At 40.0% G+C, this 23770-nt stretch overlaps 1 protein-coding gene across 1 annotated transcript in view; it reads right to left on the minus strand.

Moving 5' to 3' along the window:
* Nucleotides 1–23770, minus strand: part of KIN (Kin17 DNA and RNA binding protein) — a 30348-nt gene that overhangs the window by 3292 nt on the left and 3286 nt on the right. Inside the window, exons 3-12 of the mRNA XM_036114359.2 lie at nucleotides 20218–20261; nucleotides 20012–20134; nucleotides 18764–18945; nucleotides 15904–15952; nucleotides 14844–14901; nucleotides 8753–8882; nucleotides 6623–6673; nucleotides 3735–3803; nucleotides 2730–2829; nucleotides 729–829 (exon numbers count right to left, since the gene is read on the minus strand). Of these exons, the coding sequence (XP_035970252.1) occupies nucleotides 729–829; nucleotides 2730–2829; nucleotides 3735–3803; nucleotides 6623–6673; nucleotides 8753–8882; nucleotides 14844–14901; nucleotides 15904–15952; nucleotides 18764–18945; nucleotides 20012–20134; nucleotides 20218–20261 (907 nt within the window). The remainder of the gene's footprint in view (nucleotides 1–728; nucleotides 830–2729; nucleotides 2830–3734; nucleotides 3804–6622; nucleotides 6674–8752; nucleotides 8883–14843; nucleotides 14902–15903; nucleotides 15953–18763; nucleotides 18946–20011; nucleotides 20135–20217; nucleotides 20262–23770) is intronic.

Raw genomic sequence — 23770 nt, forward strand, 5'->3', positions numbered from 1 at the left:
ATGTGAGGGAAAAAAAGTCGGGATGTGAAACTGTACACACGGCATACAACTTTATAAAATACCAAGACTGGAAAGGAACAGATCAAAATATTAAAGGGAGTTATCTGGCTGGGGGATTATGGGTAACTTTTAAAGCTATTTGTATTCAATTGTCCTTTTCAGGTTTTACACAATGAGTATTGCTATAGACTGAATGTGTCCCATCCAGAATTCATAGTTATGACCTAATGCCCAATGTGATCGTATTTGGTGGCAGGGCCTTTGGGGAGTGATGAGGTTGTGGGGGTGGGGCCCTCATGAATGGACTGGTGCCCTTATAAGACCCCAGAGAGCTCCTTTGTCCCTTCCACCAGGTGAGGACACATGAACCAGGAAGCAGGCCCTCCCCAGACGCTAAATCTGCCAGTGCCTTGTTCTTGCATTTCCAGCCATCAGAACTATGAAAAGCACATTTGCTTGTAAGCTACCCGGTCTATGGCATGCTGTTACAGCAGCTTGAGTGGACTAAGACACATATGCATTTCTTTTGAAATCAGAACACAAAATACTTTACAATGGCAGAGTCATTACAGAAACTAAGCTGACAGATTTCCATATAGGAGAGAAGACAAACAAAAAACCCAAACAAAAAACCCAGACTCTAAAATAAAACAAAGACCAACCCAATGAAAAAGAATTCTGGCACATTTTTAAAGCATTTAGAAATTTCTTTGTGTCAACGTACGTACAGTTTCAATGACTATAGTAGCTGAGAAGGTCTTCTCATTGATGGATTCTAAGATGCCTTCATTCCCTCTGTAGCCTCCATTTAAAACGAGAATTCTTTTTCCTACAGTAGAAAAGAGTATCACACTGAATGCAAAGAAATGTTCACTTTTTTCTTCTACTTTGTTATAGCAAAGTGCAGCTACACTGAATGAACATAACGAAAACCAAAACCCCTCTTAGAAGTTCTTCATCATTTTAGAACTCTGTAATATTCTAAAGGAGAGTTTATAGATGCCTTGATCACTGTTAACATTCTAAGAATCCTCATGGTTTTTTTCACTTATTTGTCAAAGGGATACATTTTAACTTAGATTGCAAGGAGTAGAAGGTACTTAGGGGAAATGTCTACAGTCCAGAAATAATCAGAAAAAATTTTAGCTTACTTTGGCTTTTTTTTTTTTTTTTTAAGAGATGGCGGGTGTGTGAGCAGAGGGGGAGGTGCAGAGGGAGAGAGAGAGAATCTTAAGCAGGCTCCATGCTCAGTGCAGAGCCTGACATAGGGTTTGATCTCAGGACCCTGAGATCATGACCTGAGCTGAAATCAAGAGACAGACACTTAACCAACTGAGCCACCCAAGTGCTCCATTTTGCCTCATTTTAAAAATCATAGAATTGGGGTGCCTGGGTGGCTCAGTCATTGGGAGTCTGCCTTCGGCTCGGGAAGCCTGCTTCTCCCTCTCCAACTCCCCCTGCTTGTGTTCCTGCTCTCACTATCGCTCTCTCTGTCAAATAAATAACATCTTTTAAAAATAAATAAATAAATAAATAAAAAATAAAAATCATAGGATGGTTTGGCAGTTTCATAAAAATTTAAACATACCCCACTATGAGTGAACTATTCTACTTCTAAGTATTTTCCCAATAGAAAAGAAACCATATGTCCATATAAAGACTTGCATATGAATGATCTTGGAAGTTTTATTTGCAACAACCAAAAAACTGTGACCAACTGAAATGTCTATCAAAAGGTGACCGAATAAACAAAAAGTGGTACATCCATACAGTCAAACACTACTTAGTAAAAGAAAGAAGTGAGCTATGTATACACTTGATAACATGCATGAACCCCAAATAATTATGCTTAATGAGAGATGCCAGACCACAAAACAGGACACGTGGTATGATTTCATTCATATAAACTTCTAAACAGGAACTCTTCTGTAGTGATGGAAAGCAGACAAGTGGTTGCCTCGGGGTACATGGGAAGCAGGAGTGGAGGGGTGGCGGGGAAGAATTATAAAGGAAAGTGATAAAACTTTGGGGGGTGATGGGTACATTCAGGATCTCGATTGTAGGGATGGTTTCAAGACAGTATTCACGGGTTAAAATGGATCAAATTGTATACTTTATATGAGTGCAGCTTACTGTGTGTCAATCACATCTCACTAAAGCTGAAAAAAAATTTTAAGCCATAAAGTGAGTTTTGTTTTAGGGGGAAAGCATAAAGGATCCGATAAGCGGAAGTTTTAGAGTTTAACATCGCTGTGCTAGCAAGGATAGTACTGTGAAGTCTGGGTCAGAGGCAAACAACTTAGGCATAGCAGCATTCATGCTAGATATTCGGAAGTACTCAAATGATAGGGACAGTTAAGGAAAAGAAAAAGCAAAACAATACAGACTTTTACTTTACTATCTCAGGTAGCTAGAGAAATATATTAATAATAACTGTAGTACGATTAATTTTTTTTTCCTTGAGTTTGTTTTGCTTCAGGAAAAAAAAAAAAAAAAAGAATCCCAGAAAGGGAAAATTGATTCAGCCACAAAATAGCTTTCACAGAGGACTGGTAAACAAACTACCGTGTCACCTGAAATGAAGCGTATCAGTTACACCGGCAGCTATATATTTCTAGAATGGAAATCTGTGTCTGTAACTATCAAGTAATGTCAAGAAACTATGGTTTTAAGGCTGGGATCACTCATTTCGATAGCATACACATTAAACGGTCTGCAAAAAGATTTACCTGGTGCTGGAATTACTGTTTCTAAATGAGTCTGGTCAAGCTTCAGCTTGTCTCCTGAGTCAATCATCTTTACAACAGCTGTATATTTGTCAATTACTTCCTGTCATGTGAAATCAACACTTTTATAATAGCAGAAATAAGTGCACACAAATTTCAAAGGACAGAAATAGACAAGATGAAAACAAATGAAATTCCAGTCAAAAGGTAAGTACTGTAACTCCTTCTATAAATGACACTATTTTATAGATTCCATATACGACTATTCATTCTAGGCTTCTTTTTAATTTTTTAAAAATTTTATTACGTTTTTAATTCCAGTAGAGTTCACACACGATGTTACGTTAGTTTCACGTGTACAATATAGTGGTTCTATGCTTCCTAATAAAGAATTCAATTCAAGGCTTAGTGAAGGTTTTCGTCTGGAGAGAAGAAAGGACTGGTTGGTGATCTTAGACTACGACTTCAACAAATACAGTGAGAGGAAGAATGCCTAGCTTCAAGTACAATAGAAGGGCATTTCTGCATGCACAATGCTGGGTTCCAGAATGAAACTATTTAGCAATGGCAAAGAGAGAAAAGGACTGGAGCGTCGACCTTTAACTTTTAAAATCCTAGAACAACTAAAAGTTTCTTGGGCAAAACACAACAAGGAAGTCCTCCTTAGAACTCTGGGGACATAGTTGTCTTGCCCATCATTAACAAAGAGGATGTGTCTCACTGATTGGCAAGGCACGCAGAGCGAGCGAGTTTAAGCTGTGCCAGTGGGATTTCATACATGCTATTTGCCCCAGTAAGAAAGCACACCAAAGTGAAATAGAAACTATGGCCACAAAGGAATCATTTTCTCACAAATTATGAATTCAGCTTTCCTTTTATGGAACCATCAAGATCCTGAGACACAATGTTCCTGCCCCGAGGACGTGATTTTTCAGGAATATCAAAATGGCTTGACTCGGCCAGGCCCAGCTCCTTCCACAAACTCCATTCACAGCCTCCCGTCCTTACCTTCACAACACCCTTTTTCTTATGATATTTCTCTCCGAGTTTTTTGGTTATAATTTTCACGATGATTTCCTAGAAAATAACAACAAAAAAATAAAGATGAAAGGGAACACGTAAGTTAGCTTTTTGGTTTTACTCCTTCGCTTTAAACCATGTTCACCAAAAATCATAGCAAAACGTAACTGCTCTGCTAAATAAATTTTGGAGTTCTAAGCCTTCCCAATTATGCAAAACATTCCCTTAGTGATCTTTTACTTCTTCTTTCTCCCTTTACTCAACATGGTTACCAAGAGGTAAAAAAAATACCTGTCTCAAGACTGATTTCCACACTGAAGGTCTCTTGAAATCTAGGACTTTTATCTGTCAATCTCAACCCTATTAATCCATGTCTTTCACAGATAGCTTCTTTCCCTCTCTCCATTCAAGGAAGCGAAAAGGGCCGAAGATATTACAGTGTTGGTGCTCACTGCTGATAAAACCTCAGATGACAGGTCTCACTGGGAATTGCAAGGAACTGAGTCTTTGAGCTTATGCATGACATTTTTCACAGTGTTCTTTTCTCATTAGGTTACCGTGAATTTTTGATACAGACAGGATTCTTCAAGATTAGCTCCAGCTAAAAGTATCATTATTCTGAACATCTAATTCTCAAATGGGAGAGAAATCGGGGCTTATTTCATATTAATGCATTTTGAGTTTGCTTCTTTATCGTCATTTTCCTGATTTAGATTAGCTGTCTAGTGGCTGATCATGAAAATTCATTCTTCTGACTTAATGCTATAGTCACTGTAGTGATTCTGTATTTGCTACTTCACGTGAATGTAACAGAGGTACTAGGTGGTCACAAGTAAGCCAGGCTAAAAATTTTATTAATCAAAATTCAATAAGGACTTTGTAGGGAGGATATATTATAGCAGGAAAACATGTTTAAGAGAAAACGTGAATGGTCTTATTCTTAGGCCTCTATTCTAAGAATCTAAGACTTTCTAAATGAAGCCAAGTAATGCCAAAACAGCTTCTCTGATTTAGCCAGAGTATTTCTGGGCTAAATTTCTCAAAGGCCCTCATGGGTACACACTTGAAATTTGAAGCTAACTCATTACATCATTGGGCTTACTGACACTTGCTCACACAATAGAACGGTTCAAAATACTTCTTTTCTGAGTTTAAATAAAGCTCTCCAGTCTATCTGTGTGGACTGCTGGTTATTTTAACAAACATATTGACCATTTCAACATAAGAGACACACTGAGTCATCAGAGCACTGTTGGATGATCCTCACTTTTAACGTAATACTCTGTTAGTAGGGAACTAGGAAAAACATTTGAATAATTTATTATAAGAGAGAATTACCAAACAGAAAATATAATTGAACTGAAAGTATTACCAGTGGGAAGAAAATTTTTGGACTAAAACTTGGAATGCTTTCTCTTTTTTTCTTTTGGTTTCTTTTTCCTTTAAACCAATGAAGGGCATACATCAGAATCACCTAGGAGGCTGGTCAAAATGTGCATTTCACTGCAGGAGACTGGAAGGTGGTAGTAGTAAACATATATAATCTGGAAAAAACACTTCTCTAAAAATTTGTGAATTACTCTCTGGGTAAGAACGACTGCTTTCAGCAAAATTCTTGATTACATTTTCATAACCAATAATCAAACTATTAATATTTATGCTAGCTACTGGAATGGAGAAAACGAAACAATACAGGGGTGGTTTCTTCCCTTCAGGTCCAGCCTTTACTGATCTTGACTCAACCTGTACTCAGAGACGGGGAGTCAAGGCACCTGAGACACCCCAGGACGCAGGTCTGTTGACCAGTTGAGAGCACAACCTACTGAATCAGATTGCCAGGGAGATCCTGGCTCAGGGCTTACTCTATGACCTTGGGGAAATTACTCAAATGCTTGATGCCTCAGTTTTCTCACCTCTACAATGGGAATTACAACAGGAATTACCTTATAGGGCTGATAGAAGAATTCGTTGGAAGTAGTTCATACAAAGGACTCATTTGCGATGTAAAGCAGCAAGTATTTTCATGTTAGCTAACTTGCTTCCTGAGCCTTCACTTGGGCACCATGTAGAAATGCCTCCCATGCAGAACCACAAACTAAGACATGGAAACGAAATTGTTTTCCTGCTTAGAGGGAGCAGGACTCTGAAGATCTGAATGAGAACTCTGGACTTCATGACCTTCTAGGTTATTGTTAATCTTACTTTTTGCATCAAAATTATCTAAATGACACATATTCTCACTACTTTTCAGTCTCCTATTATTGATCAAACCAGCTTCTTTTAGAAGCTTTAACAAACGCACCCTGAGCGTCTTGCGAAAACTTTACATCTAGGTTCAAAACAGAGCATCAATAAATAATAATGTTTAAAATTATTTAACTGTTTCAAAATTATTATCTTAAAATAACAGCAATAATAAATCTACAATAAAATACAAAGCTCTACTTGAGTTTGTAAAATGAAAACCGGCTTTTTCCAACAAAGTACCTAAAGGGAGATTCTAAGTTCAATAAGCTGTAAGTTGAAAACAAGTGCTTCGGCATTCACAATTCTACCTTTCAGTCCCGTTTCTGAAAACACAACCCTTGTCTTATAGCAAAATTGGAAATAATTACAGGCTTAAATTCAAGATGTCCACAAATGAATCTGGCATTAAACTCAAGAAATCTTACCAGCCTATAAACGTGAAGTAACTCTCCAATACAGGTGCAGCTGATCATTTAAGATCAGATAAAAAGAAAAGTCATGAATGTTATAGATCTATCCGTATGATTTAAGTATATTTGAGAAATTCAGTCATTTATACCAAATGTTCTTTACATGATTCACTTTTTTAAAAGCATTCAGGAAATAAGAAGCTTCAACTGAATACGTACAGGCTGTAGCCAGTGGTCTGTCCGGGCAGTTCTTTTCTTTTCCTCTTCTATCTGTAGAACACAGAAGATACAGAATTCTCTCTTTAAAATCCTCAATTTATTTCAAATACCATTCTGTGTAGCAAATGAACACCATAAAACATATGCCTCAAAGGCGATCCGTGTAATTTACAAGCTCTGACAAATACAAATAAACATTTTTTGCAATTAATTTTTTATTAAAAGAAAAAAAAAACCCACTTGGTGGGGGGGGGCGCCTGGCTGGCTCAGTTGGTGGAGCATGCAATTCTTGATCTTGGGGTTGTGGGTTCGAGCCCCACATTGGGTGTTGAGACTACTTAAAGATAAAATCTTTTAAAAAAAAACCACACACACACATACTTGGATGTACAAAAATATGTGATAAAGCACGTCAACTGGCCAAGAAAATAAACACAAGCGACCTCTACTTAGTCAAGACTGCAAGGCCACATGCCAACGCTACATCGCCATTTCCCCACTTCCCTTGTGTGCCTGTCACAAGCTGGGAAACAAGCAACATGTTCATGTGGTAAAAACACAACACTTTAAACCAATTTTGCACAGCACGGTTAGTCCTACAGTGATGGCCAAAAGGGGCTGCTCTGTATGATAAGGATAATAAATCTTGTGAATGTAGGGCAAGAAAAACATAACCACGAGAGATGTAAGCACAAGGGTGTCCAAACAAAGAGTGCTGAGGAGCCACATCACGCCTTTTTCTTTCTCGATGGCCGTCAGTGAACCTGAAGTCCCAACTTTCAGTGGGACAGGACGCTACAATTCTTTGGTTAATAATAAATTCCATTTTAATGTCTCCAACTTTCCAGTATTAACAAAGAACATTCTAAATTTAGCAGGTTTTACAAGGCAGGTAGGTCTGGCTTCCCATTTTACTTTGAATGAGATTCAGGAACCTCCTGTCATGGACTATTGAGACGTCTAAGATGTTGCTCCAACTTCTCTCTCAAACTGCAAATGCTACCACTCTCACACTCACCATGCTCCAGCCACATGGACCTTTCCTTCAGGCGCCTGAATTCAAGGTCTTTCCTGCCTTGGCACCTTTTCACAAGCTACCCCTCATGGCCCGCCCTCAGACCTCCTTAGCACTTAGCGTTTTGTAATAACTTACTCACTCGTTCACTTGTTCATGAACTGTCTCTCCTACTAGAGCAAAAGCCCCATGACACAGCGGGACTGTATTTTTCTCCCTACTACACAGACACAGGACCTCACACAATGCCCAGCACACAACAGCGACTCAGTATATGTTCAGTGACAGAGCAACCACATCTCTTAGTGTACACATTTTATATTACACTCTCAACTGTTTAGACCGCCCTGTATCATAAGAGCACCCAGAAATGGGGAAGACCAAAGAGTTGTCTCTATCCCTTCACAAATAAAGAGGAAGGTTGGGGAGATTAGAGGAAATGATATTACAGGAAAAAACAAGTCAGCTTCTTCTATCCATTTCTTCTTTCTCTTCACCTGTCCTTCTTCTCCTTTCTACTTACTTCATAAATGTATTGATAAGGTAAGGTTATGTGTGGAAAGGGAAAGAGGAAGATTCAGAACAGCTCTAGAGGTGCAAGTAGATTTAGAGCCAAAGTGTGGTCCTCAATCTTAAATCACGGGTTTTCAAGGATTTGTCACATAGGCTTAGCCATTAGGTAAAGTCAAATGAAAACTACGTCATCGCTTCCTGCTGCTGGCTAGGAGGTGGTAAGCAAAGTCAGAGGCAAGAGAAGAACAGAGGCTGGTGGGAGGAATCCACGGAGGATGACAATTTTACAGAGCCACAGAAGAGAAACAGAGCTTTTGTTTTTAGCTGCAGTGACCGCCCAGGTCCTTCTGATTGAATTCCACTGACCATGAACACATGGAGAGTTCTGAACACAGCACCTGAGGCACGAAAATAAACTTGTGATGAGGGATTCCAACTCTACCCAGATGGAACTGCATCCAGACTACCTTCCCCTAACCTAGTCTGCATACATTTTCTGACTTTATATTAATCCAAGAATTGGTGAGACTAAACTTTCCTTAGTTTGAATTATGTCATTCCTCTAACTGCTAACACATCGATAAGCAGCTCGTAAACTATACCTCCATGATCTCGTCGAGGGCAGATTTCTTTTTTTTCTTTTCTTTTGATTGAGCTGAGCTCCGGGAAGATTCTTTTCGTTTAACTGATGCTGCATTCCCGATGGTATTCAATGCGCTTGGTCCCAAGGAACTGGTAAAAAGAAAAGCCATGCTTGTTAACAAAACCAATGCATAGAAGAAGGCTTTCTAACATGTAGAACAGTACAGAAGAAATTTGTTACACGATTAATTTACAACAGATTAGTCAAAACAACAGAGGACCTAGGACCTAAGCAGCATGAGAACATGTAACCATTCCCGCCTTAACGCCCTCTTCCCTCTCCTCACCCCTTCACTTAGTGCCAACCATGATCAGCACAGACCAGTGGGGTGCCGGCTTCGGGGTTAGGCAGATCAGGGGCTAAGGAGGCTTCTGCTTCTGACCTTGGGTGATTCACTTTTCTAAGCTTCAGTTTCTCATCTATTAATGAGGATAACAGTGTGAGCCAACTCAGAGCTCAATTGCAAGGATTAAATAAGAGGTTGGCAAAGAAGTCTAGCAATTACTGTCAGTTCTATTTTTTGAAAGCAATCTGAACATGTCACCTAATTTCTGATCGTTCCTAACTGCCTAGAATTGACAGTGTAAATTCTACTTTTTAGTGTGGTATAAAATTGTCACCACTGGCCCAAGAATATTATCTCTGACTTACTGTATACACCAGCCATTCTGAATAACTCGTTACTGACTGAGCCATGCCATGTTTCATGCCTTTGCAAACTGCCTCTTTTATACCTAGCGCAATCTCTCCAATTATCTCTATTTGTTCCAATTCTTTAAGATCCATTCTTCATGAGGGTTTGAACTGCCATAGCACTTTCTAGCATGTATCATACGTCACCTTGTACTATAATCATTTGCATATATGATTTGTACATATAATAATGGGTATATATTTGTATATACTTATTTTTTTCCTGTAAAGTGAGTTGCTATCTTGTGACTCACATAAAATACATGCTCAGTTAATATCTCAATTAATCTTACCAGTGTAATCATTTAGTTTGTCATATTTGCAAAAGATGAACAAAGGATAAATACATGCACAAAGCTACCATGAAGATAACCAAGGAAAAAGGTGTGATTAACAGAAAAACAACAGAATTATTATTCAGGCTTTTATTTTTCAGGGGAGAAAGCATGAGTGGAGGGGGTGGAGCAGGGACAGAGGGAGAGAGAGAGAGGGAGAGAGACAGAGGGAGCAGAAGCAGGGGGGAGCGGCAGGCAGAGGGAGAGGGAGAAGCAGGCTTCCTACGGAGCAGGGAGCCCGATATGGGGCTCGATCCCAGGACCCTGGGATCATGACCTGAGCCGAAGGCAGCTGCTTAACCGACTGAGCCACCCAGGCACCCCCCCCAACCACTACTTTTCTGTACAGGGGGCCCAGGTCAGGATTCCCCCACTCGGTCATCATGGCAGGTATTCTTCGTTCACTGAACTGTAACGTTTTACATTTACCCTTTTGAAAAATCACTTACTGGGCTTTGTCCCATAATTCAATCCTCTGAATAGACTTCTAAGTTCTGATTCTGTTTCTGGGACCCTTGCGCTCTGGTGGTGGGGATGTCAACTGGGGCAGCTGCTGTGGCAAATAGCGAGGCAGAACTATCATACAACCCGGCACCTCCGCTGCTGGGTCTCCATCCAAAGGGACTGAAAGCAGGGACCCAAACAGGTATCTGAACACCAATGTTCAGAATAGCATGGTTCATGAACGCCCAGAGGTGGGAGTGACTCGAATGTCCAACGACTGATGAAGAGATGAAGCAAATGTGGTGCATACATACAAAAGGATATTATTCAGCCTTAGAAAGGAAGGAAATTCCAACACGTGCCGCATCATGGATGAACCCTGAAGACATTAAAGCGGGTGAAAGAAGCCAGGCACAACAGGGCAATCGCTGTAGACTTCTCCTCCTATGAGGAGCCTAGAATAGTCCAATCCACAGAGACAGAAAGCAGAATAGAGGCTACTGAGGCCTGGGGGCTACCGGGAAATGGGGAAGTAAGCATTTAATGGGGACAGAGTTTCAGTTTGGGCTGATGAGAAAGTCCGGGAGATGGATACCGGTGACGGCTGCACAACGTGACATGAATCGCCCGAACTGTATGCTTAGAAATGGTGAAAATGGTCAACTTTATGTTATATGTATGTCACCGCACAAAAAAACTAAACTGAAGAGAAAGAAAGTTTCCTATCAAGAACATTTATTTGGCCTTATTAAATATATACAGCGTGACAAGCAATGGTGATAAAAACACAAACAGAACAGCCCATCAGGATCGCACGACAGGGTGGGAGAACAGACCTGGAAGGGCATTCCGGGAAGTAAGGACAGAACATGTAAAGGCAAGAAAGGGTGAGCCACCGTGGCTCACTTAGGATGGGGCAAATAATTTAGCATAGCTGGAGGGCAAGGGGCGGGAGAGGCACCGGATCAGTAGCATGGACAAAAATGACGTTATCCCGCAGGTGAAAGAAAGACATTTAGAAAGATCCTCCTGCTTGCAATATCACGATTCTATTAGAGCTAAAATGAATAAGGAAGAATATAAGAAATGTTGACAGAAGAAATTATGAAGGACAGAAGTCAGTAACACAGAAACCAAAGAAATGACAATTTCAAGAAAACAAAAAGTTGGTATTCTAAAAGATTAATAAAATAGCAAATTTGAGAGCCTAGGTAAAAAGAATATTCTAGAAAAATCAAAATTATACGAATTATTGAAATTTGTATGATCAAGATTATATCGAGAAGTTGAATAAACTAATGACCATAATGAAACTGAATCAGTAGTAAAAAAGTATTCCCTCACCTGTAAAAGATACTAGCACAATATTTTACCAAATTTTACCAAGCTTTCAAAGTGATAATCCCTATCCTAAAAACACTAGAGTCAAAAAAGAATACCTATACAAATCATTTTAAGAGTAGAAACTTAAATATCAATCTCAATAATGAACATTAAAGTAAAATGCAAAACAAAATAGTCTATTTTTTTCAGCTGTGTATTATTATTAATTAATTAATTTACTTTTTTAGAGAGCGAGCACCCCCCAGTGCATGAGCACACAGAGGGGGAGAGGCAGAGGGGGAGGGAGAGAGAATCTCAAGCAGACTCCCGACCAAGTGGGGAGGCCGATGCGGGGCTCAGTCTCACGGCCCTGAGATCATGAGCTGAGCTAAAATCAAGAGTCGGACACTTAGCCAACCGAGCCGCCCAGGCGCCCCAGCTGTGCACTGTATTTGATCTTACACTACCTGCTCTAACAGTAACACCCTTCCTCCCCAAAGACGCTATTGGAGGCTGACAAATTGAGACGGGGCAAGATGGGGCTCAAATCAAGGCAAGAAATGAACGGGAACAGACTGGAAATGGAACGTTTGCTTCTAGAACAGCCCTAGATTTCTGCTTTCAGTAACTGGAGTGGGTCCTAACGCAATTAAAGAAGAGAAGCCACAAAAGAGAAATGGAAACTGAGTAACCTCTGTTCAAACACTGGAGAAGCAGGGCTTACCTTTGTGCCTCCGTATAATCTAAAGTATCAATTTTTTATATCCAGATCCTTTTGTTCATTCTGAGTTTCAGATATACAAGAGATATAAATCAACAGGAAAATAAATCTCAAACTCTATAAAAATGGACCATAATCTCAGAAAAAGAAAATTTAGATGAGTCTTTCCATTGTATTATTTGAGACACTATATATGAGTTATTATAGATACTCGAGACTGAACTCACAGAACTTAGTCAAATAAAACTATTTTTACTAGTAACATCAGAGCCTGGCATCAGGCTATAGAAGGCTAACTAGCAGACCCGAGATAACAGGTCCTCATCCTTGGAGTTAATAAATGTTACCTTATTTGGAAAAGGGTCTCTGCAAATGAGATTAAGTTATAGATTCTGAGATGAGATTATCCTGGGTTGCCTGAGCGGGCTCTCTATGCAACCACATGCATCCTTTTACGTGAAGATAGAGCAAAGAGAAATGTGAAGACACTGCTTCTGAAACTGAAGGATGCAGCCACAAGCTAAAGAACTCCAGAAGCCACCAGAAGCTGGGCAAGGCAAAGACAGGATTCCGCCCAGAGCCTCCAGAGGAAGTGCCGCCCTGCATGCGGACTGATTTTGGCTCAGGGATACTGACTTCAGACTTCTGGCCTCCAGAGACAGAACACATTTCTGTTGTTTCAAGACACTTGGTTTGGGGTGCCTGGATGGCTCAGTCAGTTAAGCATCTGCCTTTGGCTCAGGTCATGATCCCAGGGTCCTGGGATCGAGCCCCCCATTGGGCTCCCTGCTCGGTGGGGAGCCTTCTTCCCCTCCACCCCTCCTCCCCCTGCTCGTGCTCTCTCTCTCACTTTGCTCTCTCTCAAATAAATAAATAAAATCTTAAAAAAAAAAAAAGACACTTGGTTTATGGTAATTTGTTACAGCAGCCATAGAAAACTAATACAAGGGAGACCAATTTGGGGGCCACTGGGACCAATTTTAACATTTACCTACACTCAGGAATAACAAATAATAAAGGAGAACGGAGAGAAACACGTACAGGTCTAAAACCATAAGGCGTGTGTGACTGGATATATTTGACTCTGTCTTCCAGGTCATATCCTACCAATATTTTGAAAAGAATTTTCTTTTCAAATGTACTGTATGTGGGACCCAATGAACCATGTCCTTCATGGTATCTAATGTAGGTATCAATTCTGAAGCATTTAGATCAAAGTGAAGATCTCTGGCAAGCCCAGAGAAGCAGTTATACATTGCTCCTCTATTTCCTTCACTTCTCCTGGCCACTTTTCTAGCTGTGCCAAGAAGCACTAGCCTATAACTTAACCAAGAAAACTGAGTTAGGTCTTAAATAAACAACACGTAAAATACTAAGTAAAGGGGCGCCTGGGTGGCTCAGATGGTTGGGCATCTGCCTTCTGCTCAGGTCATGGTCCCGGGGTCCTGGGATCAAGCTCCGCATCGGGCTTCCTGCTCTGCAGGGTGTCTGCTTCTCCCCCTCCTTCCTGCTCGGGCTCTCTCTATCTCTGTCTCTCTCAAATAAATAAATATTTAAAAAAATAAAAATAAAAACAAATAAATAAAATACTAAGTAAAATAAATATTGGCCAACTCAAAACGAAATTCTGGTAGACGCTGGGAAGGCACCTTCCTGAATATCTTACCGTTTTGTTTTGTTTTGTTTTGAATCTCCATAACCAAACTGGACACGTTGCGCATCACAGATCGTGAATAAATATTTGGTGAAAAAACAGATAAGAACCGCAAGAGAAGAAAACATGAAAAGGGAACAGAACCAACCTGACCACATGCTATGTCAGGGTTTGGCAAACTCCAACCTGAGGGCCAAATGCAGCCTGCCGCCTGTATTTAGAAGTAAGATCATATTGGAATACAGCCACGTGCATTTGTTGGCACATTGTCTGCGGCTGCTTTCTCACTCCGACGGCAGTCAAGTGGCTGTGACAAAGACAACCGGCCAATCATGTCTGAAATACTTACTATGTGGCCTTTTATAGAAAAGCTTGGTCAGGCCCTGCTCAGCTACTTACACCAGGCAGCCGGGAGCACAACTACGAGTACGTGCCTTCTGGTGCATTTATACTTTACCAGGGCCTAAGAAGGCGGGTGAATAACCTAGTCTCTGTTCTCACAAAATCTTAACACAGTAGGCAGAACAAAAACTGTATACCCAAGCTAATATTTAAACTTGGTGAGCGGGCTGTGATAGAAAAATCCATAGCACTGCAATAGCTTAGGGGAGCCACTAAGCGGAGAAGGACTCAGAGAAAAGCAAACACTTGTCATGTGAGGCATTTAATCAAAATATGCCTTTCCTCAGAAGCATCGTATCACGGGCAGGTAAGGAAAAAGACAGGTGCTAACAAAAGAAAACCACCATCAAACAAAAATGAGACAAAGAAGAAAATTACAACCAGAAAAAAATAATTCACAATCCTGCGCTTTGAAAGTGTAGTAATCAATATCTCACAAAAATTCTCAGGTTCTAAGATGTATGTTCATGGAGCTCACCTTGATTTGGATGACGTTGCTGCTGAACTACATGCTCCTTTATTCAAATTAAATGTAACTGGAAGAAAAAAAAAGATGTATTTTTTTACATGTATATTTCATCATATGTATTATATATATATATAATGTGTGTGTGTGCGTGTATATATATTTCAGGAAACTTATAAAACTTATCAGATAAGACACCACAATGTATCCACAAAGAAAGCTCACAGACATTTTGAATAAATGAGAGCTGGAATGCTCCTACCCAGAGATGATGAATTCCCGCAGATAATACTGAATGGATGCTCACAGAGCTGGGAAAGATCTACATATGATCAAGCTATAGGGGACTGCCTTGGCCGCTCCCCGTCTCCACGGGCCCCCTCTCCCCGTGCTAAGGGGACAGGACTCCAATTTTGTTTCTTACACCTCTCACGCATGGCTTGGAGGATGATAGAGTCTGAATGTTTGCATCCCCCTAAAACTGGTATGTTGAAAACCTAATGCCCAAAGTGATGGGATTAGGAGGTGGGGGGCTTCCGGAGGTAAATAGTAAGGTTCTTTTGCTCTAAACCAATCAAAATGATGCCACTTCCTTTCCCAGTGCCTATTCTTGAGGTGGAGGCTGATATGGACTGGCCAGTGATATTCAAAAGGAAGTCTGCTGCCTGGAGGAGTGTCTCCTAGGAAAAGTTTTCCTGCTCACGGGGGACTCCAGAAGAGATGCTCTCTGTCATCCTCTGGACATTGTTGGGTGTGCATACGATGGCTGAAAGTGCCTACCACCACCTTGTGTCCAGCTCCTGATGGATGGCCTGGCATCCAGAACCGCCCTACCTCTGGGACTCTTGTTCCGGCAAGGTATTTCCTTATTATTTAGGCTAATTTTGGTCGGTTTTGTTACTTGCAGCTGAAAGCATCCTACCTGATTTATTGTTACCTTTTCATAAATTGGTAAAAACAATGCAATCCAGACAGATTATACGTCTTGCCCCTAAACATGGTGCTAGTTTTTGGCAGAGCCAATATAAAATCATCCATATTAAAAGAAGAATAAGAAAAAAAGTAAAGCCACCTTTTTCTTCATCATTTTCTCTGCTTAATTCTGTAAAAATAGGAGCCTCCTAAAAGGAAAAAAAAAAAAAAAGAGTATGAAGGTTTGGTTCACAGTGCATTTACTATCAATATTCAATAGTCCCAATTATGACTTGCTACCCATGTTGCAAGGCAGCTCCAACATGCAGCTCTAAAATGATGAAAATCCAGGCACCTGGATGGCTCAGTCAACCGGTTAAGCATCTGCCTTCGGCTCAGGTCATGATCCCAGAGTCCTGGGATCTAGTCCCGCATCGGGCTCTCTGCTCAGCGGAGAGTTTGCTTCTCCCTCCCCCTGCTCGTTCTCTCTCGCTCTCTCAAATAAATAAATGAAATCTTAATAAAAAAATAAAATGATTAAGAGCTTGTTAAGAAATTATATGTACTGCAAATATTCTTCAACTAAGAATTATTCTAAAGGGGAAAAAAGTGGCTTCTCTGTACCACATCTCAGAAGACTACTTACATTTTTATTTCTACTATAATTTAAACAGGAAGCAACATAAAACAATAAACCTTAAGAATTTTAGCTAGAGGATGGGGCACCTGGGTGGCTCAGTCGGTTAAGCATCTGCCTTCGGCTCCGGTCATGGTCCCAGTGTCCTGGGATTGAGCCCTGCATTGAGTCTGTTTCTCCCTCTCCCTTCCCCTGCTCATGCTCTCTCTCACTTGCTCTCTCAAATAAATAAATAAAATCTTAAAAAAAGAAAAAAAGAATTTTAGCTAGAGGATTACTTTAAAAAGCAAAACACTTCTATACTGTGGGATAGTTTAGTGTAAGATCAAGAGCCTAAAACGAACTCAGACAGAACTGCAGGTCAAACCCACCTCTGCACATTATTAGCTTCATCACCTGTCAATCTCATGATCTCCCTGTACCTCAACTATTCTGTCTTTAAAATGGGAATAATATGCATATGTAGGGATGTCATAAAGAAAGCATTTAGCATAATGCCTGCAATAGTGTTTGATAAATGTTGATTTAACAAATGTTGATTGTTTTTTCTATTAATAAAAATGTTGTTCTTGAGATCCTGCTGAGATATTCTTTCTCCATTAGGATCTCACAAAGGAAGGCGAAACACATGATGTTGCTTTTTAAAAATTTATAATATTTAAGAGTGCGATGAGGAAGCACTGATCAGTAGGACTTCCACTGCCTTTTAGGGGAAGATGCTATTTATACTTGAAAAGTACGAATTAACTTGAAGGCTTTAGTAGAATTACGCTAAAATGTTAAAAAACAATGCTATTCCAAAAAGTAAACCAATTTCCTCTGTACATGATGTGATCCTTCTTAATTTCCACAATAGGAAATTACCATTTTCCCTCTATTGAAAGCAGAGGTTTAAAATGAAAAAGGTAAGAGAAGAATTTCAAGAATAAAGAACTTTCAATCTTAGGCAAGGGTTTAAATTTGACACGTTACAGCAGTTTAATAACCATTGTTATTTTAATTTAATACAGAAAACTCCTAAAAGGCTGTGTGAATACACGCATATGAATACACGGATATGGAAAGAGTACCATAATACACATGCACACCCATCACTTATCAAGGAGGTCAACTAACATGGTATAAAAGTTGACTCATGAACGGATCTTTACTTTCTTATTGCCGACTACTTCCTGCATCTCTCTGTACAAAACAGCTTCTATAAGACATGTACACTAATGATCAGAGCAGCTGTATTCACCATAGCCAAAAACTGAAAACAATCCACATGTTTCTCAAAAGGAGAATGGATAAATTGTGTGACGTTCATAAAATGGAATAGCAAACATCACTTTTTAAAAAAGAGTTAAACACTGATAGGAAAGAATATAGGTACAGGAAACATAAAGAACTTCTGTTTAAGTTAAAGAAGCCAGACAGAGAGTATATGGTATGATCACATTTCTACAAAGTTCACAAACACACTAACAGATAATCAACAGTGGTACCAGAAGAACCCTGGTTCCTTCTTGGGGGACGGGGACTATTAACTGGGGATGACTATGACCCCTGGAAATGGTCTATTTCTTGATCTGGTGGGTCACTACATAGGCTATCCATCCATCTACTTCCATCCATCCTGCTAAAGACACATACATGTGTAAAATTTCACTGAGCTGTCACCTTAAGATTAACGCCCATCATACACTTTATCACATGTATCTTATACCACAAGAAGCTTTTTAAAAATACTAAATGGCTAGTAGTTTCACATATATACTAGGTTATATTTTCCTGTACTTTTGATATGTAAGCACCATGAGGCAGCGAGTTTTTACCTTCTGTTTACTGCTCTATCCCCAGTGCCTAGAAGAAGGCCTAGAAGAAGGGGGTACCCAATAAATATTTGTTAAAATAAATGCCTTACTCTAGTTATTCCAACATCTGAACCACCTGAACCATGTCTTCCTTCCCCCATTTGTCTGGGTTTTGCCCATTGATTCATCAAGCCCAGAGGTTGTATCTACCTTCAGATACTCTGCATCCTCCCCAGAATGGGGTAAATGCTGGCCCTATAGGTTCCCACACTGTGTTTAACTCCAGCACTACGTTAATTCCAGCCCAGTAATGTGATCTGCTCTGTCTTCCCCATTGGCTATCGCCTCTGCCTTAGGGATAAGGAAACCGAGGTTTAGAAGATTATATAATTCTACGAGACCGTGAGTCAGTAAGTTAGGAATTGAACCCAGATTTGTCTCAACTCCAAAACCTGGGCTTTTATACTTGGCCATGTTCTTTCTTCTCTTAATTAAGGAACAAGACCTACAAAATTCAAGTCAATGCTTAAAAATTTTGCTTCCTGAAGCCTTTCTCTGTTGCCTCCCAGAATGATACTGTTGCCCACCTGTTCTTTCCCTTCCAGACCTCTTCTCACTTGTTCTTCAATAAATTTGGCTGTTTTTTCCTCATCATCAAGGTCCTGCTTCTTCTTTTTCTCTAGTTCCAGTTGCCGGCGGATAGTTTCTGGGTCCCTGTCTATGTACTGAATATACCAGCCTTTCGGGGTCTCATCCACCTTGCACAAACCTTAAAAAAAAAAAAAAATTTTTTGCATACAATCAAAACTAAAAGTAAATACAAATGTGTTCTATCTCTGCATCATGTGCTTATTCATTCAAATACATTCATTCAGTTTTGTATGGTGACGAACATAATAAAATAAAATTTAATTTAAAAAAGTTAAAAAAAATACATTCATTCAAACACATTCAAATACACAAATTCATGCAGCACACAAATTTTCCATATTCACAGCTGATGAAACTTAGGTATTTTAAGTAGAATATTTTATCTCCTTAAACAGAAAAAATTATTATTCTGATTTTTAACTAGCTAGGTTAAGTCAACTATTTAAGCAAGGGAAACACACGAAAGAAGTATTACCTCGCTTATTTAACTGTTTCTAAGTATTTAACATACAAGGAGTACATGATATTCTGCTAACTTACTAAGTAGAAATTTTCCCCATACAATGGAATAAAGTAACACACTGAATAAGTAATACATTGACAGAAAATTTCTTTCTCCTCTCTTCTCCCTAGCTTCAGCCTAGGAAGATCAGAAATGGAATAAACTGAAACAAAATGTTAAAAAGCTTGTGGTGTGCCTGGATGATTTCGGCTCAGGTTGTAATCTCAGGGTCTGAGATCGAGCCCTACGGGCTCCCTGCTCAGTGTGGAGTCTGCTTCAGACTCTCCCTCTGCCCCTCCCGCTTGTACTCTCTCTCTCTCTCTAAAATAAACAAATAAATGTTTTTTAAAAATAAATAAATAAAAACCTCCTTAAGCGGGGTAACAAAAGTTTCCGAAAGTAAAATGAATACAGCGATAAAAAAGGAAGGACTGATAATAATTCTTACCCCAAATGAGAGGATGCTTCGGTGATACATCTTTGAACTATCAAAAGAACCATTCCAGACACTCATATTCAAGTGTAACAAATGAAATCAATCCTGGAAGATTCTGCTCCTGTCCACGAGTTTTTAATTGCCCTACTCATCCTTGTTTCTGTAAATTTACACAGAAACTATGACAATTCTCTCTCCCTGCATTGGAGCCACGTAACAACTATTTAAATCCTGTCTTATTCTTACCTTCTCTGCCCAGCCACTTAGTAAAATCAGTCAGAGTCTCCCACTGAGTGGCATTCATATGGATGTGCTCTCGATGGCTGATATACTCATTATAAACGATGTTGTTGTGAACTCTCTTAGTGCCTAAGAACAAAATACGACACTGTCAATCCTGCGCAGGTTATAAGATTATGACATTGTTATATGCACAATACTCGGATGCTTACCAAAGCGTCTCCTGAGAAGTTCTAGGAAGTCATTTCGGAATTCCCTGATAAGGAAAGGAAAGAGAGCATTATGGTAATTCTACAAATATAAAGCATCATCTTCCTGAAATGTAAGCCAGCATACAGTGTGAATGCCCAAATGATATACAAGACATCCATGTGAATATCTATTACGAACCTTTAAAAATTGAAAAAGGAAGGAATCCCAAAAGAGTGTAACTTTTAAGAACTATAGTTAAAAGTCAGTCTGGAGTTGAAACTGGAGCAGCCGTAACCAAACTGACTAAACATCTTTGCAGAGGTTCCTTCATCAAGTCTCTTAGTGCTACTGAATGTGGCATAATAACGCAGTTTCTTCTTCTTTTTTTTTTTTTATGACGTTGTCAGTCGCCATATAGTACATCATTAGTTTTTGATGTAGTGTTCCACGATTCCTTGTTTGCGTACAACACCTGGTAACAAAACTTCCCTATTCCACAGGCAATTGGCACTTACCGTGTCCCTCTGAACTGAGTACCGTGCTAAGTGCTAGGTAAACATAGGTGAATAAAACAGGAATCTTGACCCAGGTTACAATCTAGCAGAAGCAATCATAACAGAAATCAAACTGCAAAAGAGATATAACAAAGTATCAGGGGAGTCGAGGGAGATGCCCAGAGGGGATCTCTAATATGTGCAGTGAAGTATAAATAGGACTTTAGAGGTGAAGAGGAAGAGGCCATTCCCAGATGGCAGAGAGACATGAAAGCACCACATCTGGGAAATGATAATCTAATTGAGCTAATGTTAAGAGTAGATAGAAATGAGGGACACAGTGGGATTGAACAGAATAGAATAATGGGGCAGGGGTGGAAGACAACAGCTGGAAAATACTGGTAGGGCTAATCTTTGAAGTATCTTGAATGTTATGGTAAAGAGGGTGGGTTTTATGCGTGCAGTGGAAAAGCACCAAATAATTTATTTCAGAATTAGTCTGTGAAAATCTGTGATTTAGAAAGATAATCCTGTGGAAAGTATAGAACAAGAATTCTCAAAGTGTGGTCCCCAGCACAGCGGCATCATCACCTGGGAACTAGATAGAAATGCCAAGTCTCCAGCCCCACCTCAGATCTACTGACTCAGAACCTGCCACTGTGGTCACAAGCCCTGCAGGTGATTCGGATGCGTGTAGTGGTTTGTGATCCAGCAGCATAAAACACGTCTGGGAGGAGCGGAAGCTGCAGCTGGGAGCCCAGTGAGGAATTCATGGAATTAATTTAGTTGAGAAATGATGAGAACTATTATTACTAGAGCCGTGAGAATGGAGAGGATGCAAGTTTAAAGGACACCGTAGAGGAGAATTGACAACAGGGACTTCCCAGCCTCGCATTCCGGGTAGGCAGTTATCAGCCAGCCCAGGATAACAAGCAGGTGTGGTGGGCAGAATACTGCCTTTAGCTTTAAAATGTTGGCTCTGAGAGAGCCTTCAGAAACATAGAACTGTGCAGAGAAAAAAAAAATCTACACCTTAAGACAGATGTTAGGAATGAACGGTAAGATTTAGGAGTCATCCAACACAAAGGTTAACAGCTGCAAGAATAATGGAACTCCTGGAACCCCTGTACTATGGAGGGAAGGAAGCCAAGCGGGTGTCCTGAAGAACGTTCTTGCATTTGAGGAGCTGGGGGGACAGGCAGGGGGTTAAGGAAAAAAGTAAGCAGAGGGAGGAGGAGTAGGAAAGAATGGAAAACAGAGAGGCGTTCACGGACAGTTAAGAGCACCATCCACTGAGAAAAGATAGAAGGAAGATGGAAAGAGGCACAAGCGACCCTCCAGGGGGCTGGCGGAAGCAGAGGGCAGCTACCGAGGACAAGTGGACAGGCGTAGAGAGGAAAGCTCCAGTGTGGATGGCTCTGGCCAGACTGATATTTCCCCAAATGTGGCACATGTAGCCAGTGTATTCCAGATGTTCTTAGGCGGTTCACAGATAAATCCCTTCTGCCCTTTTACACTGTGCTACTTGCCTTGATGGCACGAAAGCCATGCAGGGAGAACCTGCTGGCATCTTAGCCAAGTCCAGGCAGTACGCAGTGAGGCCACCTGGACTAGCGGCCCAGGTCTTCTTCATGGGCAGGCGCTCTCAGTGAAAGTCAATGCCAGGCTCATTGAGAATGTCCTTGACAAAGCAGTATCAGTAACAGGATTAAATCTCAACCTGTGGGGCTACCTCTGTCCACTATCCTATGTGATGAAATGGGATTATGAGTAAACCACTTCTGTTGCTGGACAGTGATTGTCTTGAGCAAAGCACTTGTGCAATTGTTTGAGGTTTGCACTGAACTACCTTTTTTCACGGAGCACCATTTTTATTGGAAAGAATGACTGACAAATCAATCATGATTATTCCAAATTGGATATTTAGTAGACATTTCCTCAAACATAAACAAAGGGAGCCTCGTCATATCAAGGAAAACGATGGCTGGTATTTGTTGCCAATGATAAAATTTGAGCTTTCGAGCAAAAATTTGAATCTGGTAAACTAGCATCAGTCACTGTGAGTTTGACATACGTCCCAAAACTTAAAGACATTTCCGATGACACTGATGCTCACATTAATAAATATGATTTTATAGCTACTGTGTAACAAAATGTGTCACCATTCAGAATACTCAGTGAACCAATATTTTCCAAATGACCAATGCATGATGATATAAAATCATGCATGGGTACGAGATCCATTTAAAGTGAAAGATCGAGAGATCATAATGTAATAGAATATAAAAAGTTTGCTGATATGGTTTCAGATTCCACACTGCAACTGATCTTTAAGAAACTACTCATGCCAGGGAAGCCTGGGTGGTTCAGTCGGTTGAACCGCTGACTCTTGATTTTGGTTCCGGTCATGATCGAGCCCTGCGTTGGGCTCCACCCTCAGCGGAGAGTCTGCTTGTGGATTCTCTCCCCCCTCGGCCCATCCTCCCACTCATGCACAGGTGTGTACACTCTCTAAATTAATAATAAATAAATATTAAAGAAAAAAGTTTAAAAAACTCCCATGCCGTTGTTTTGATGTAGTATCAAAGAAGAACATGCAAAATTATCTGAAAAAGGCTATTAAAATATTCCCCCCTTCCAGCTATACATCTATGAACAGGGTGGGCTTTCTTTAAGTGCTTCCCAAAACATTTTGAAACAGACTGAATGCAGAAGCAATTGTGGTATCCAACTGTCTCCTATTAAGTCAGACATTGGAGAGATTTGCAAAAATGTAAACAGTGCCACTCTTACTTTTTTGTTTTAGAAAATAGAGGTTTAAAAAAAAAAGAAAATATGGGCTTTTTAAATTAAAAAATTCATTTATTTTGACATGTAATAGGTTTATTATTATTTTAAATAAATTAATAAATACATTAATTTTTTTTCATTTTTAATCTCTAACTTACAAATAGCACTATATCAATATCAAACATAAACAAAAACTCTTTGGGGCTCTTCAATAATTTTTAAGGGTGCTTAAGTGCTAAGTCCACTCTCGGCCTCCTTAAGAGCTCTTCTCCTGTCCCTCGGCTCAATC

Source organism: Halichoerus grypus, chromosome 6 (assembly GCF_964656455.1).
Source record: "Halichoerus grypus chromosome 6, mHalGry1.hap1.1, whole genome shotgun sequence".
NCBI lineage: Eukaryota > Metazoa > Chordata > Mammalia > Carnivora > Phocidae > Halichoerus > Halichoerus grypus.